Source organism: Neovison vison, chromosome 5 (genome assembly GCF_020171115.1).
Source record: "Neovison vison isolate M4711 chromosome 5, ASM_NN_V1, whole genome shotgun sequence".
NCBI lineage: Eukaryota > Metazoa > Chordata > Mammalia > Carnivora > Mustelidae > Neogale > Neogale vison.
In genome coordinates, this window is record NC_058095.1 from 26928281 (window position 1) to 26945082 (window position 16802).

The 16802-nt window shown below is 55.3% G+C and overlaps 1 protein-coding gene across 1 annotated transcript; it reads left to right on the plus strand.

The window, feature by feature from the left end:
- The first annotated feature begins 1140 nt into the window (after positions 1-1140).
- TRARG1 (trafficking regulator of GLUT4 (SLC2A4) 1) lies at positions 1141-16168 on the plus strand. The gene is made up of 3 exons (XM_044250468.1): positions 1141-1898; positions 12288-12420; positions 13865-16168. Exons 1-3 carry the CDS (start codon positions 1446-1448, stop codon positions 13876-13878), a joined length of 600 nt encoding a protein of 199 aa, XP_044106403.1. The 5' UTR covers positions 1141-1445; the 3' UTR covers positions 13879-16168.
- The last annotated feature ends 634 nt before the right edge of the window (positions 16169-16802 follow it).

The following is a 16802-nucleotide window of genomic DNA, read 5'->3' on the forward strand; positions in this document are numbered from 1 at the left end:
TGGTCACGTCCCCCATCCCCCAAGTCCCTCCCCCTCTCCCCCAACCTGGACACAGCCCTTGCTGGAAGCAGCATTTCAGAGCCCAGCTTGACACACAAACCAAAGCTATTTCTTTCCACTACAGTGGTTCCTCTTGCTCCAAACCGGCTCCAGGACCAGGACAAGGGACTGATGTCTGTTTGAGAGGACTGTTCTTCCATTTCCGGCCTCACATTTGGGATATCAGAGGATCTGAACCCCACAACCTCTGGGACCCCATCCTGCTTCTGCCTCCCCAGCCCCCATCCTGCATGCCCGTAGGGGCTTAGAGTCTTTCCTCTTACCCTCTTCCACCCCCCGCCCCAACACACACACACAGGCACACACACACACACACACACACACACACGGGTTCCAGGTCACGCTTCCGAAACACTGTAAGGAGAGAGAGATCGGGGACCCAGGGGAGACGTGGAGCCTGGAGGAGGAAACTGAAACGGAGAAGACAGGAGAGGGAGTGAAGAGCGACAGGAAGAATCCTGCTCATGCTTTCTCTCTCCCTCTCAAATAAATAAATAAACACAATCTTTAAAAAATAAATAAGTAAAAGCACCCCAGGAAAGCTCAGATGGGCATGAAATAGACCCACACTTCCTTCCTAACACCCCTTGGTGAGGGGTCCAGAGACCCACTGAGGCAGGATCCTTGGTGTTTAGTCTGCCCTCTCCTGCTGGAGCAGGGAACCAGGCTGTGGCCTAGACATGTCCGGGGGGCCAAAGGTCAGGTGGGATGCCCTAGGGTAGGTCCGGGGCTCAGCATTGCCTGCAAGAGAGGAAGAGAAAGAGGAGGAAGGGCCGAGATAGGAGGAAGTGTGACCCCCTCCAGCAAAAGAGAAGCAGAGGGCTGCGTTTCCCAAGACGGTTGAAGACACGCCCCTTTGTGACCCACTTGGTCCGTTTCCCGATCTGGAGCCCCCAGACCAGAGAGGCGGGCTCTGTGGCTGCAGTGGAAGGGAGAGGCCCACTGAAGTCCCTCTGGGCTCTGGGCTGGGCTGGGCTGGGCTGGGCTGGGGCTGAAGCAGCACGCAGCACGGTCTCGGGGGAGAGGGGAATTGAAAAAGAAAAGCATCTCAGAGGAGGGTGGGGAGGGAGGGAGGCTGTGTGGTGTATACTCTCTCTCTCTCTCTCCTCTCTGACTTAGCCTAAGCCTCACCCGGGAGAGGAGCCTCTTTGCTCTGCTCTCGGAGCTGCTTTCTGTCACTTCCCCGCCCATCTGTGCTGTCAGCAGCACCAGCAAAGTTGGCCTCAAACTTGAACAGATCTGAAGGCTCCATCCAGCTTCCCGAAGCTCCGCGGGGGCATCAGGCCGGCTTCAGAGGCCCGGAGAAGCCGACCCCTGTCCTCGCTCCCCTGGGGCACGTTTCAGTCCCCCCAGCTGGTGGCCCCCAGTCTGGGCTGAGGAATGGCATGCTGAGCTCCCCCTGCAGTGAGCGTCGCAGCCTGAAGCTGGAGCAACCCCAGACCCAAGCCAACATGGCCAACCCAGGGCAGCCTCAGTTTCCCTCAGCCCAGGAGCCAGGCACCGCCTCACCCCTGGACCTGCCGGAGATGGAGAAGCTCCTCACGAAGGTGGAAGGCAAGGATGACAAGCCCCTGAAGCTGTCCACGTCCCTCTCGGGAACCCTGGACCTGGAGCAAAACGGCCACGGCCTGCCCTTCAAGGTGGTATCGGAGGGGTGCCCTGAAGCCACACTCCCCTGGTCGGCCTCTCGGGCCAGCTCTAGGCGGGCGTCCTCCATTGCCACTGCCTCCTCTGCCCAAGACCAAGAGGTCCCCAAAGATTACCTCATCCTTGCCATCGCCTCCTGCTTCTGCCCTGTGTGGCCTCTCAATCTGATTCCCCTCATCTTTTCCATCATGGTAAGTGTGGCTCTCCGTTCCAGGGCTCAGTGGGCACCAGACCTTCTGCCTGGGGCGTGCAGAACAGAGAGTTGGGGGCGGGGGCTTGGGGGAAGGCTCCCTTTCTCACCAGGCCTACTACCCCTCCTGCTGGAGAAGGGCCCGCGACCGGGAGACCTTCTGTTTGCTGTCCTGCCTCCTCTCTGCTCTTCTGCACCGCAGCAGCGACTTTGCACATACCCTCCTGGGGAGGGACCCCCAGGAATCACCCTGAGCTAAACTCTATGCAGTAGACAGGCGGCCAAGTTGGGGGGCTGGCCTTTTGCTAGGGGTGTCATCCCAAGTGGGGCTGTGGGTCAGTAGAGGTTGGGGCCAGCGTGGGGTCTCAGGACCCCGAGTTCTCTGGAGGGCAGCCAGCTGCCTCCACCCCTCACCCCAGGCCACCTGGGTATTCCAGTGGCCTTTGCCAGCACTGGTTTCCAAGAGCCGGCCGTGACTTCCCTGCCACGCGCATGGGGCCCTGGGGCCGGGTTCCCCTGAGGCTGCTCCTTCAGGGAACTGGGGGGGGGGAGCTGTTTTTGCTGGGGCCCTCTGGGCCTTGGCACTCACACTGATTCCAGCATCTGTCTTGAGTCTGTTTTTAGGGTAGGGGAGGTCTGGGCCGTGGGGGTAAAATGTGTGTCAGAGGACATGGTCAGCCCTGCCTAGGAGCATGTGGGCTAGTCTTCGCTTCTCATACACTTAAGCGCCTTTTGGGTTCTGAGTAGACTATCTTAGCTTGTCCCCCAAACCAAGCTATTTGTATAGAGCTGCTTATAGAAGATCCCCAGAAAATGTCCGTGGATGTTGGCAAGTGACTTGAGTTCCAGGAAGAGGAGGGAAGAAGGGGGTATGAGAGAGAAAGCCCAGGCAGGCAGTGGCTTCCAGAAGGGAAAAAGAAAGCAGGAGTAGTAAACTCCCAGTCCCAGGCTGCTCAGGGCTGGGGACAGGGCAGGGAGATGCTGTCTGCTTCCTTCTGGAGTGACGCCCTGCTGAGTCATTTATCACCAACCAAGTCCTTAGGACCTGGGGTCACTCCTGCTGCACCCCCACCCCGGGGCTGTCTCCTGAGAAAGAGCCTGTTTCCTCAAACACATCCTTCTGCCTCATGGAGGTCTGGTGTCCAGCTGGGGATGCCTTCCCTGATTCCCCGTCAAACCTAGCTCCACCTGCCAGCACATGGGGGGACCACGGTGGCATTCCTGAGACTTGGGATGGGCACAAGAGCCAGGGCTGAACAGGGGCCGGAGGTGGGGGGGGTGTCTTTGGGGCATTTCCTGTGCTGCCTGCTGCCCTTGGGAGGCAGCTGGGGGCAGAACCAGGTCCCAGGGATGCAGCCGGGAACTCTGGGCAGGGCCAACCTCTTAGTTACAGGGAGAAGCCCCAGGAGGGGAGACAGGCTTCGGGGAGGGAAACCACACAAGGACCCAGGAGAGAAGAGTTGCTGGAATCCATCTCTTTGTTGGGGAGGCAGTGTGTAGGCTGGATAGATGCTGCCTTTGTCAAAGGGGCCTGGGTCCCAGACTGAGACCACTGAGCCCACTCCCAGCACAATTCTACAGCCTTCTCAGTTTCCTGAGTCAGTTCTGAAGGCCACTGGGCCAGGGGTGGGGAATCTGGTGCTAGGTCAGAACCAGACACTATCACCAATTCCCAAGAGCCTCAAGTCCAGTGGGGAGAAACTTGGAAACAGATCCTGTAACACATTGTAAGAAGTCCTCCTGCTAGACCAAATCACAGTGTATCATGGGGCCTCAGGCAAGTCACTGAAATCTCTCTTCTCAGTATTCCCGTCTGCAAAATGGGTGTCACATAACACCTACATTAGAGAGCTGTGTGAGGGTAAAGGGAGATGAACCACGCAAAAAGCGTGAGGAAAGGGCTCTTACACCATAGCAATAAACTGAGTGGTACCCGAGTGTCTCCCTGGCCGGGGGTGGGACCATCATGGCTTTTGGGGGGTTTTCTTAGAGTTTTGACCTGTAATACACATTTTAAACAATTCACCTATTCAAAGTGTACAATTCAAAGATTTTCACAGATCCATGCTACCATAACCACAGTCTGTTTCAGAACATTTTCTTCACCCCCAGAAAAGCTCCACACCTTTTTTTTTTTTTTAATCACTCCATCTCTCCCTTGATCCCTTCCAGACCTACAAACCACTAAACTTTCTATCTGTATGGATTCGTCTCTTCTGGACAGTTCATACCAATGGAATCATACAGCACGTGGTCCTCTGGGACCAGTGGCAAGCTTCTCCTGGCATTTACTTCACAAGGTCTGGAACCAGAGCAAGGTGTGGTTAGGCTTCCATTGTGGTGGAGAGGCTGGTGTGGGGTAAGAGAAAGGACGGAAGGGGCCCCTGTGAGCCTGGCAGTGGGGAGAAGGAACTTCTGCAGTAGCACTAGGTGAGAGATGAAGAGGTCTGGACCAAGACCCTGTCAAGGGGCAGAAAGAGTTTCTGGAAACCCAAGAGTTGCTAACACAGGCCATACATTTATTAATTCAGTCAGTCACTCACTTGACTGGCAAGTTGCTTGTTTGGAGGTGACTAAGTGGTAGAGAATGAATGGGTGCCCCATTAACGAACACACCTCTTTTACCAATGAGGCGCCATGTTAGGCATTTGGGAAGAGGATGACATGGTGTATTTGACATGGTCTATGGATGCAAGAGTATGGTGATGGAGGGAGGTGGGCAGGGACTCACTCTAGGAATTTAAGTTTTATGCTAGTGGCTCCGGGGAGCCCCTGAAAAATTTAAGCAGAGGCGTGATGTGGTCAGTTCATATTTTAAGACCAACACCCAACTGCACTGGGGGAAATGAGCTTGAGTTGGTAGGAACTAGGAGCAGGGAGACCCCATAGAAGGCTCTTGAGATTCTAGGAGGGCTGATGAAGGGAGGGACAAAGCAATGGCTTAGGAAGGAGGGCACTGATGAGAGAATTGTTGAAGTGAAAGTAGCAGCACTTTCTTCACACTCCTGGCTACCCAGCTCCTGGGGACTGTGGCATTTAAGGGGTGGGCAGAGGGAAGGGGACAGGAAAGAGTTTTGAAAAGATTTCAGGGGGTGGGAGGCAAACTAGAGGAGAGGGGGAGACACCCATGGAGGAACGAGTTTGAAAGGAGGAGGGATGGTCCGATGCAGTGCAGAGGTCAGATCCAATAAGGAGTGTCCACTGGTTGGGCCATTTACAGACCCCCAGTGGCCCTTGTGAGGGACAGCATTAGGCAAAAAGGAGAGAGGTGACTCATGACATTCATGAAGAGTGCAGAGATGGGATCTTGAAGAAGGACCCTGTTCCTGGGAGCCTGCAGGAAAGGCCATGATGGCAGAAGGGGATAGAAGCACTCAAAGGAAAAGGAGCTGGTTCGTGCTATATGGGCTCCATGCCACCAGGGATGTGGAGGACAAGGCCATTTGCTGAGAAAGAAGGAGCTGGTGACAGAGGAGAGGTGACAAGGGACAGAGAGGCCTGAGGGCTCTGCTGAGGCTGGACCCCTTGGGTCTGAGTTGTTATCAGCCTGTGTAGTGGTGCATTTTTTTCTCCAGCTATCGGTACAGAGTCACAGATGGAACATTGTCCCACCTGAGGCTGGGGATGGCAGGGTTGCCGTGAGGGTAGACCCACTGGCACAGGACAATGCTGGTGAGCGGGGGCAGAGGTGGCACACTCAAGGATCAGTCTGGACTGAGGCTGGGAAGTTAGTGATGACCTTGGAGGAGAGGAAGGGGTCACAGGTTGAGGCTCCAAGAAGTTGAAGGACAGCTGCTGTGGGAGAGAGGCATGAGAGAGATGCCGGGGGCTGACGTTTCAGCAGAGGGATTGTGTGGGGTGGTGGCGAAGTGGAGTACAGTTGTGGAAATGAATTTCTTTTTTTTTTTTTTTTTTAAGATTTTATTTATTTATTTGACAGAGAGAGATCACAAGTAGGTAGAGAGGAAGGCAGAGAGAGAGGAAGGGAAGCATGTTCCCTGCTGAGCAGAGAGCCCGACGCGGGACTCGATCCCAGGACCCTGAGATCATGACCTGAGCCGAAGGCAGCGGCTTAACCCACTGAGCCACCCAGGCGCCCGTGGAAATGAATTTCTAAAGAGAACCACGAGAAGACAGGAGGTTGGAGCCCAAGGGAGCCCCGTGGTAAGGGCTAGTTGTTCTCATTTAACACATGAGACCATAGAGACACTACAGCAGTGCCTTGCCCACGGTCACTCAACTGCTAAGAGGCATGTTAGCTGGATGCTGACTCTAGTGTTGTCTCCATGACCCTGCCTTCCATCTACCTCTAGGGACAAGGATGGTGTGTACCTCCCAGGAAAGCCAAACCTTTGGGGCATTGTGCAGAAAGGGTAGAATCCATTTCCTTCCTTCTTTCTGTTCACTCTGTCCACTCCCCAGCTGTCCTTCCCCACCCCTATTGACTCTGTCAGTAGGAGGCTAATGGGCCAGCTGTGTCCCTCCCATTGTGGCTTAGACAGGGGCTCAACCTAAGGGGCTGGGATCCCAGGTATCCAGACCCAGACCTGCTCAGCACAGCAGCCTCCAATGAGCCTCCCAAGGTGGCCAGGTCAGGGCTGCCTTCATTCATTCTACTCCTGGGTCAGGCTGAGAAATGGCCATATTCCCAATGCCAGCAAGGTCTCCTGTCTACCAAAGGAGCTGGACCTCAGGATTTCATCTGACAACAGTGCTTAAACCAGCATCAGATAGACCTGTGTGTGTGGGTCCCAGGCCATGTGACCGTGTCCAAGTCCCTCAACTCCCTTCTGTAGCCTCAGTTGTCTCATCTGTAAAATAGGTGTCATAAGACCATTGACCCCATAAATCTGTCAGGAGGATTAACTGGGTTAATATGTGTGAAAACACCCAGCACAGAGTCTGCCACATAGAAAAGGGCAGTGGTTACTGTTATCATTAACACCAAACAAAACTTTGTAGTCTCAGAGCAAAGGGCAGATCCCCAGTGGCCAACAAATTCTGACTTTAGCCAGTCTGGGGGAGACTGGAGTGCCAGCCTTCATGCCACTACTGGGGAGAGGAGCAGCCCAGTCTGTGGTTTTGGTGGAAGCCTCAGAGAAGCCCCTTCTCTGTCGATTCCTCCTACCATATGCAGGAGTGCGGAAGAAGTTCAGAGTGGCTCAACACTCCCTTTCTCGGGCATTCTGGGTGACCTGGTTATTTAACTGACCTGTGTCAGGCTCCCTTTCATGCATTCATGCACTCGCCCAGCAAGAGCGCTGAGCCCCAACCAGCACTGATCAGCTGGCATGCAGACACGTGGCTGAGAATATCGACATACTTCTCGATGGGTTGGCAAACAGCTGCTGTCTCTGAGTCCTAAGCATCCCCAAACACTCCCACCCACCACACAGCAGCTGCCCCAACTCCTTCTCCAGGATCACACTCCCCCACATCCCCTCCAGCAACTATGGTCAGGCATTCCAGTAAGAATTGCATTGTTGTAGAGAGAGGGACATGAATGGGGCATGGAGAAGCACATTCCTTGGCTTTGACCAGCTGGGATTTGCTCCATCTCTGTGGAAGGACAAATAGCTCGTCAGTGATCAGGTGATCACATCTTGTCAGATGTCAGTAAGTCTCTGCAGACCTGCTGGGGCTTGGCCTGAGCCTCATCAGGGGTGGAAGCTCTTTCCCAATAAGTTCTGTTGCCATCCTCCCCTGGCTGGTTTCATCCCCTGGCAGCTCTCCCCAGAACCTTCCCTACTCCATCCGCTTCCCTCCCCAGCCCTACCAGCTCTCTCAGACTTTTTTCAATGCCTTTCCTCACTGATCTATTAACCCGAATTCATTTTCTCCTTTACCATTCCCACAACCATTGCAATCACAAATGATCTATTAATTCACAGTCATTTACAACCATTACTGCAATTATCATTGTGTCTTCAACTTGAGCCATTTTGTAGGAGAGGAAGAGGATGCCACTAAGTGGGGTTTGAAATGCAGCTGGTAATTAACTCATTAAAATTAATGAAGGGTCTTCTTCCATCCCTGAGGTCGAGGGACAGGTTTTTTCATTTGGGAACTAATGGGGGAACTTCGGAAAAGAGTGTCAGCTAGTGGTGAGTAACTTCTAGATATAAAAGTAGGGCTCTACTCCTCAAGGCAGCTATTCTCTCCATTTTACAGATCAGAAAACTAAGATTTACAGAAGAGATGTGAGGTTTATGTGGACAGCGTATGACCCATAATGTGTATGACCCAACAAGGCAGGTGCCATCAAGTCTACCTTGGTCATCTGGCCATTCCCAGTGCATCTTCTTCAACATTGTCTCTCTGGCTCAAAGGAACAGGCATGACGGGATGCACAGGCTGATGGCTCTGTGGATAAAGAAGAGGGATTGGGTTTAGAGTGGCTGAAAAATTCACCTCTCCCTCTCTTGCTTCCCCTCCCCACCTCTCCTACCCAAGCAACCACATGTATGCCTCTCTCCACGGTCCTGAATCGTTGCCCCATGCACAACGATTTCTCTGGCAAGTGAGGAGAAGGATTCATCACAAACCCTGTGTCTCTCCCCACTGCGTGCCATGCTTACAGCTAAGAATAAGTCTCTTGGAAATGATTCAAGGTAGCCCCAGCATTTCTAAGGCCGAACTTCCTGGAAATTCCTGAAGCCTGTCTGTATGTTGCCCCCTCTTCCTCCCAAGAGGAAGGTGTTTCCTTGGTGTTGAAGTCCTTCGTTCGGTGACCTGGACTGGCCTGCAGAGAGCTGGAGGTGGCATGGGTTAGTGGGTGGGGCCAATACCCAGATAACAGATATCTTTTTTTTTTTTTTAAGATTTTATTTATTTATTTGACAGACAGATCACAAGTAGGCAGAGAGAGAGAGGAGGAAACAGGCTCTCCGAGGAGCAGAGAGCCTGATGCGGGGCTCGATTCCAGGACCCTGGGATCATGACCTGAGCTGAAGGCAGAGGCTTCAATCCACTGAGCCACCCAGGTGCCCCCAGATAACATATCTTTCCTCGGGTACCTATTGCCTTCATTTCACTCATGAATCTTCTATTAACTTGGACCGTTCCACTGGCTAAGTTCGGTGGTGAAAAAACAGCCTCTCCTCATACTCTTTTTCTCTTCTTTTATTTTTTTACTTCCTCACGTACTTACTGAAGGTCTCTTAGGGCCAGTCCCTAGGTTACATAAGAGGGACACCAAGCTTGAGGCTGAACGGTCCCTGTCTTCAAATGTAGGGAAAGAGACGGACACAAGAACTGATGACACAAGGTGGGAAGGGAGGAAAAGAGCATGGTGTAAGATGCTACAGGAGTCCCAAGGAGGGGCTGATTAATTGCTTGTGGGCACGAAGTAAAGTTTTACTGGAGGTGACTCTTGAAGGGTGAGAAAGAGCTGCTGAGGTAGCAACACGGAAATGAGGAAAGGCATTCTAGCAGACAGCAGTCCATGAAAAGGCACTGAGGCATAAAAATGTGTCCCTTTGGGGACATTTGGCCGGCTCAGTTGGTAGGGAATGTGACTCTTAATCTTAGGGTCATAAGTTCAAGCTCCACGTTGGGCACAGAGTTCACTTAAAAAAATTTCTAAAAATTAAAAAAAGTAGGAAAAAATTAATTTAAAAAATATATCCATTTTATGCGGAGCCATGTGACCAGGCTTATGGCTGTTGAGAAGAGGTTGGCTGGGGGCAAGGCTGTTGCTGAGAGAATCAGGAGGATGAGGCTGGTGCAGTCTCCAGATGAACTCTGTTGTGGGAGTGGGCTGGGGCAGTGGAGTCAGCTGGAGAGGTAGGGACAGGCTTGAGGGACATTAGAAATGTCAGGAATTCATGGGTGACTATATTTGAAGATGAGGAGAGAGAAGAAGCCCCTCACCCAGGGTCATGCAGTTGGGACAGCTGTGGATGGTGGGGACAGGCCCCCAGGAGGTCTGGCTCTGAAAGCTGTGTCCCCCCCCGCCCCAGGCTGCCCTTGTAGGGAGCTGGGAGGCTGCACCTGCTCCTTGGCAGGTCTTTGCCAGGTCCAGGTTCACCTGTGAGTCTCAGGATGGGCTCCTGCGCCTCAGCCAGAACCACCTTCTCTTTCACCTCTCACTGGATGACTCTTGCCCATTGTCATTGGGCACCCCGAGGTCCAGAGGTGTGGATGCTCACAACTTTCTGCCCAGCTACAGATCTGTTGAGGTGTGACATCACCCTTACCCACATTTGTCCAGTCTCCAAGGACAGCAACGCTCTCTTCTGCTCACCGCAGTTCAGCCCTGTGCTCAAGTTCAGATCTCTCTCGGCTGCCCTGGGACATTGGGACACCCGTCACTTCTTGGTCTTTTCAGCCTCTCCCTCTGACTGGATCTTTTTCTCTCCTGTTTTTTTCTTTTTGAATATTTTATTTATTTGTTTGACAGAGAGAGAGACGGCGAGAGAGGGAACACAAGCAGGGGGAGAGAGAGAGGGAGATGCAGACTTCTCACTGAGCAGGAAGTATGATGCAGGGCTCGATCCCAGGACCCCAGGATCATGACCTGAGCAGAAGGCAGATACTTAACGACTGAGCCACCCGGCGCCTCTCTCTTGTTTTGATGAAATCGTCTATAGAGTCACCCGGTTGTAGCCCCCCCACCAATGCCTACAAGACAAAATCCAGATTCCATTTTGTGGTAGTCAGGGCCCTTTTTGACCTCTCCATTCTCCCCTTCTCCAGTTGCTTCTCTCCCACCAGAAGCCCTCAAAGGATGGAGAGGATGTGGACAGGTGGTTGAGGGGAGCAGAAAAGCGGGCAGGAGAGTTGCACTGGTAGGTGCTCAGACCTGTAGGGGTTCAGACTGGCTGAGTCCAGAGGTTGTGGAAGGGAAGAGTAGAGGATAAAATCTGGAAGTGCAAAGCTAATTCAGACTGGATTCAGACTGTTCTGGGAACAGTGGGGGGCCGTGGAAGATGCTGGGCAGGGTCACAGGCTAAGCCACCGTCATTTCCTTGAACTCGTGCATCAGCTCCTGACTCTCCAACCTCTTCTCTGATCCCACCCCATGACCGCATGCCAGGGGCCCTACCATGGGGTCTGGCATAGATCTCTGTGGAATGGAATGGTGGTGTAGGGAGCGGCATGGAGATGGAGAGAGCATAGAGCTGGGGCATGGATCTTCAGGAGGCTGCTGTGCTGGAGTGAGAAGTGGCATGGACCCAGGGCAGGTGCAAGGCAGCTGGGGAGGACTGCAGTGAAGCTGACCGGGAAAGGAAACTTATCGGTAGGGTGGCAAGGGACAGGTATTGTGACCGAGTGGTTGGACTCCAAGCTGTGGCCGGTAACGGGGCAAGTGGGCAGAGGAGCACACGTCCAGGAGCAGATCCGAGGCAAAGCGAATCTGATGGCATCAAACAGTGTGGCAGGAGGTGGCTCTGTCCTGGGAGGTGCTTGGACAGGGAGACATGGAGTGCGGTGGGGGTTGCTTAGGTTTCTGTGAAAAGGACAGGACCTGAGAGACAGGGGTGCCCTCCCGAAGAGAACAGTGAGGGGAAGGGTATCTTCCCTGAACTTCAGCCTCTTTAAAAGTGGGCAACACTGGCAACCACACGGGATGGTTCTGAGCCTCAGTGAGATTGTTCAGGTACAGTCCTTAGCAAGCTGCCGGGCACAAAGTAACCACTCAATAAATCATCGTCACCAACACCACCACCATCATCAAGGGACTCCACTCCATTCCCCCGCTGACCCACCTGCTTTCACCAAAATTAAATGAGGCTGAGAAAAACTGAGTTCACTGAGAACGAGTGAAGATTCAAACGGGCCCCCATAAAGCCTGGCGTGACTCCCCACACACCCTTGCCTCTCAAGTTCAAACCTTTCAGATTGCGGAAGTCAGCTCGGTTGAACCAGGATGTGATTCCTGGGTGGAAACTAGAAGGAGGGAGGATCAATGATGCTTTTTTCCTGGTGTGGAAAAGGGGGGTCACAGAGGAAAGGAGGCAGGCACCTCGGACCACAGAAAAACCCAATGGGCCTCCTTAGTGTGGCCGTAGCAGTGAGCCTTGGACAAGGGCCCAGGGAGGCCTGGCTTATCTGCTCCCGCCCGCTCAGCATGGCCTGGCCCCGGCCCACCCTCCAAGACCCTCGGGCTCCATCATGCCACCCGCCACCCTGCCCACTCACTGTCCTCAGAGCAAGTGCCCTGCACTGCTTGATTCTGCTTCCAGCCAGGGGCAGGCTCCGCAGGGGGTTCCCACAAGGGGTGTGAGCCAGTTCTGCAGGAAAAGCCTGCTTCCCATCCCCAAGGTGGGTGCTGGAATAGAGGCTGCAGTGGGGGCTGGGTGGGTTCTGGAGGCCAAGGCAAGGGGTGCCCCCACCCCCGTCTGCTGGGAACAGCCTTCCTTAGGTCTCTGCCACCCTCTCTCTGCAGTCCCGAAGTAGTGTGCAACAGGGGGACCTGGACGGCGCCCGGAGGCTGGGCCGCCTGGCCCGGCTGCTCAGTATCACCTTCATCATCATGGGGATCATTATTATCATCGTGGCCGTGACTGTCAATTTCACAGGTGAGGCCCAGCCGCATGGAGCTCAGCGAGCCAGCTTGCCTGGGGTGAGGACCACGGAAGGGTGCAGCCCAGCTCCCTGGGAAGGGAGCAGTGGAAACGGTGTAAGAGCCTGTAGGGAACACAGGCTGATCCTCTCTGAGAAGCGACCCCATCCCTGGCAGGACCCAGCTGAGTAGGATGGGCTTCTGCCTTGCCTTATGCCCGGATTATTAGGAAAGTGTGCACAAAGAGCCCAGGCCTGGGAACCAGAGGTGGCCAGCAAATATCCCAGCTCAGAGGGTGTTGGGTCCTGGGCCAGAGCTGTGTCTGGCTGAGCCTTGAGAATGTCACCCAAGATCATGGCTGTGATGCTGCTTGGTGAATGGTGGGCTTTCCCTGCAAGCATTCCTGTTGAGACAGCCAGTAGGAACCAGACACAAACAGTGCATGTCGTAGAATTTGGCAGTAACCCTCTTGTGAGCCCCCAGAGCTGGCCCAGGGAAGTTAACCAAGCAGGGGGGCACCCTTTCTAAAGGAAACTCTCAGGGGCTCAATGGGCTGGCATGGCTCTGAGGGTCTGGGCTCTGTGGGGCGGCGCTGTCCTTTCTCCTCCCTGCATGCACCCGCCTTGTGAGGACCCCAAGCCTCTCTGCCTCTTGCACTGGTCACTCTAAGCTCTTCCCCTAAAGACTTTGCTGCTCCAGACGTGCTGCATGGACCAGCGGCAGTGGCTGCTGAGCCCGGGGAAAGGGTCAGAAATGCAGAGTCTCAGGCCCCTGCCCAGAGCCACTGAATCACAATCTGCATTTCAATAGGATTCCCCCAGCCCTGTCCTTAAAGGAGGCACTGATCTGGAACCCAGGGTGTTCAACCTGGGGTGGAAAGCCTGGGATTCAGCAGTGGGGTCACGGGCAGATTTGGCCACTTTGGAGAGAGGAGAAGAGGTCAGGTCTGTAATCAGCTTGCCCTGGGTTTAAAACCCACATCCCCCACTGTCCAAGTGTCTGAAATGAAGCGTCTTCTGGGGTCTCTGGGGGGCTGGCGGCGGGGCTGGTACGTGGGGTGGGGGGACCCGCCAGCGCGGGCATTAGCTCAGGAGCCCCCTCTCTGGGCCTCAGTCTCCTCCTTGTCACGCTCGCCACAACTTTGTCCACAGCCAATGACCCCTGCTGAACTCAAAATGGCAAAGGGAATGGCTTCTTAAGCCATTTAAGGAATTTTTAAAATTCAGGCCTCGATGGTTCTCTTTTTGGGCGGCGGGGGGGGGGGGAGTGTCCCGTGGTGCACGCACCCCCAGCAAAGACCGCCTCCTTGCCACAAGCAGGAGCTCTTTTCCACCAAGAGACCCCGATCAGGCAACCCTGGTGCTGTTTCCCACCTGGAAACAAAACCCCAAATCTTCCAAACAATGGCTTGAAGGCCTGTTCTGAGCTCTGCACTGCTACTATGGCTCTTCTCCTTACAGTGCAGAAGAAATGAAACGGACCAGGGCGCTGCGCTGGCGGAGGCGGCCCTGGGCAGCCCGAGGTCTCCACGCTCCCACGCCCCCTCTCCCGCGGGAGGACAGGACAGGGACGTCCATGCACTCCCAAAGCACCGACTTGGAGGGAAGCCCCCAGGCCTCCCCACTGTCAGCCCACCTCAGATGCGAAAAAGCGCCAAGAATGATTAATGGGGTTTAATCTGGACACGGCCCTGTATTTGGCCTCCGTGCTCCGGCTGGTTTCTCATCCCCATCGTCTCCCAGGATCCACCGCGCCACATACACTGCCTGCTGGAGGGGGAACCAGCCCCGCAGAGGAGACGGAGATGAGAGGAACAGGACCATGCAGGAGAGAAGCTGCACACTCCCCACCTGTCTGAGGACCCAGAGTCAAGATGTGGGACTTGCTCTTTTGTACTTTTCTTTGGGGTGTGTGTGTAAAAAGAGTTATTTGCATGCCTCGTGCCACATCCTTGCTGCGATCCCAGCTCAGGGGCCCAGCTGCTGCTCCACATCCATCCTGGGACCCCCTTGGGCGCCCAAGATGAGCAGTTGTCTGGACAGAGGTGTCAGCTACATGCATGACAGGTGGCGACACCAAGAGGTAGGCTGGTGAAGACAGGATCAGGAACTGCAGGACACACAGACATCTCCAGCTTTACAGTCTCAGGCTCATCTCTGCTGAGAACTCCTGTCCCATCATGTCTCCCAGGATGACCCAGTCTGCCTCTTGTTCCCTTGCTCCCTGTGCAGCCGCCTGGGGGCCCGATCCCAGCCCCGCTCAGCCAGGAGAGGAGGAGCCTGGCTGAGCTCCCTTCCTGCCACATCCTCTCTCATGGTCCAGGCTGCACACATGGGGCCCCATGCGGCGTGGCTCAGGTGGGGCCTGGGCCCCGGCTCCCAGCCTAGCAGCACCTGACGCTCTCTGTGCCTTACTTACCCTGAGCCCCTGGCCATCCACAAAGCACAAAGACTTTCTCTTGGGTGGGGGGAGAAGGTGGGGGACACCTCTAGGGGAAGGACGTCCCCAGAGCTCCCAGGCTGTAAACAGGGGAGTGGGCCAGAGGGTTTTTATGAAGGTTTATTATTGATTTGGTCTAGAGAGTTCTAAGACAGAGGGAAGAGTCTGGCTGAAGGGGCCAGTCTTTGGGGGAGTAGGAGGTCCTGGGCACAGGCAGGGGGCCACACCATGGCCTCTGTCTCAGGACCTAATGGGACACCTGAAAGGACTGAGCAGGGTCCTTTGACCTCCTGTCTGGTTTCTGGCCCCAGGATTCTCCCGAGGCTTTGGCTGGCACAGGATCTGCCCATAGGGGCCCCTCCTATGCCCACCTACCTCTCTGGCTTCAGCTCCCAGACTCTCAGAGAGGAAAGCTCCAGGCTTTCCTGCCCTGGGGGGCCCTGCCCAGATCATCGGGTTTCTCCAGCCGCAGTCAGAGGCTGGCAAAGACTGTTTCCCCGGCACCCATTCAGGGCCCTGGAGCCTGCTCCCTGTCTCCCCGACACTCCTCGGAGACTCCTGGGAGGGAGTCCGTTAGCACAGAGGCACTGTCTACCAGGAGTCCCAAGGGTAGCTCTGAGCCTTCTAGGAGGGCCGTCGTGGCAGAGGAGGGGTGTAGGACCCAGGGGCCCTGGCAGGGTCCTTCTGGGGCCTGCGTTCCTACGTCAGTTCCCCACCTGGGGAGCAGACGCCAACCTCTCCAGACCCTAAGCGAGGGGCTGGCTTTGCTTGACAAGATCTCTGAGGCCACAATCGCAATCCCCCTGTTGGGGGAGGGAAGAAGTGAGCCCAGAGGATTTGTGTCACCTGCGAAGGCAGCTCAGGCCAGGAGGTGAGTCATGAGGTCTACGGAAATGGTGGCTCATGAGTTGGTGGTCCTCTGGCCAGGCTCTGGGGGCCCCAGGCTCAGCACCGCAGGGAGAAGAAGGTGCTCAGATGGAACGCAAAAGCTCTGAGGGTTGTGGAAGGAGCCTGATCCCTCTGTCGGGAGGAGAACAAACCTGAGGACCAGGAACCCTGCAGAGATCAGACTGGGAAGGTGGGTCCCTGACTCCCCTGCTGCCCACCTACAAGGAGCCTGGCACCCTGAGGCCTCACCCCTCTGCTCCCAGCTCCATCGTGGGTCCCCCCCCCGGCTCCCTGAACCCTGCAGTCTTCCAGCTTGGGGCAGCCTCTCCCATGTCCCAGAGGAAGCAGCGAGAACTACCCCCCACCGCCGCCCGGCACCACAGTCTCCACACTCTCCAGTCGGCTCCTCTGTATTGCTCGGCATGGAAAGAAATAAAGCTGAAAGTGCACGTGCTCCGTGGGCCTGTGTCTTATGCTGCTGGGGTCCAGGGGTCTCCAACAACAGGGAGCGGGGAAGGGAGTGCACTCAATCTGTTGGTTCCAGGGTCAAGGCTGGGAGCTGGGCAGTGGACAGCCTGGGGACGCTCGAGGTGTTCCCCTGGGCAAGTTTGTCTTCCCCAGGCCTCCGTTTCTCCAGTGAGGAATACCGGACCCACCTTCCTTCAGGGGTCCTTTCTGCATCTGAAGAAGGACACAGAAAGAAGAGAGCGGGAGCCCGACACATGTGCTCACAGCCGGGCACATGCCGGGGGTTTCACATATACTGGGGTTAGCCCCTGGGTCAGATTGGTAAACAGAGGCTCAGAGATGTTCAGGGACTTGTCCCAGGTCACACCACGCCTCGTACACAGAAGGTACTGAACACATGGTGAACCAACTCTATCCCTGGAGCTGACCCCGAAGTTGGCTTCTTGCTGCCATGCTTTGCCACCCAGAGAGGAAAGCCCTGTGAGAGGAAGGGGCTTTGCAGGGGGCGGGGGAGGTGGGAGGAAGGATCCACTTCCCAGGCTGCTGGAGGGCAGGCCCAGCGGGAAGGTGAGTGTGGGCAGAGAGACACCCCCTCCCCTCTCA

Bases quoted from the DNA above. Each gene is read 5' to 3' on its own strand.
- TRARG1 (XM_044250468.1), top strand. From the start codon at position 1,446: ATGCTGAGCTCCCCCTGCAGTGAGCGTCGCAGCCTGAAGCTGGAGCAA. The intron at 1,899-12,287 runs GTAAGTGTGGCT...CTCTCTCTGCAG, and splicing joins CCCTCATCTTTTCCATCATG to TCCCGAAGTAGTGTGCAACA.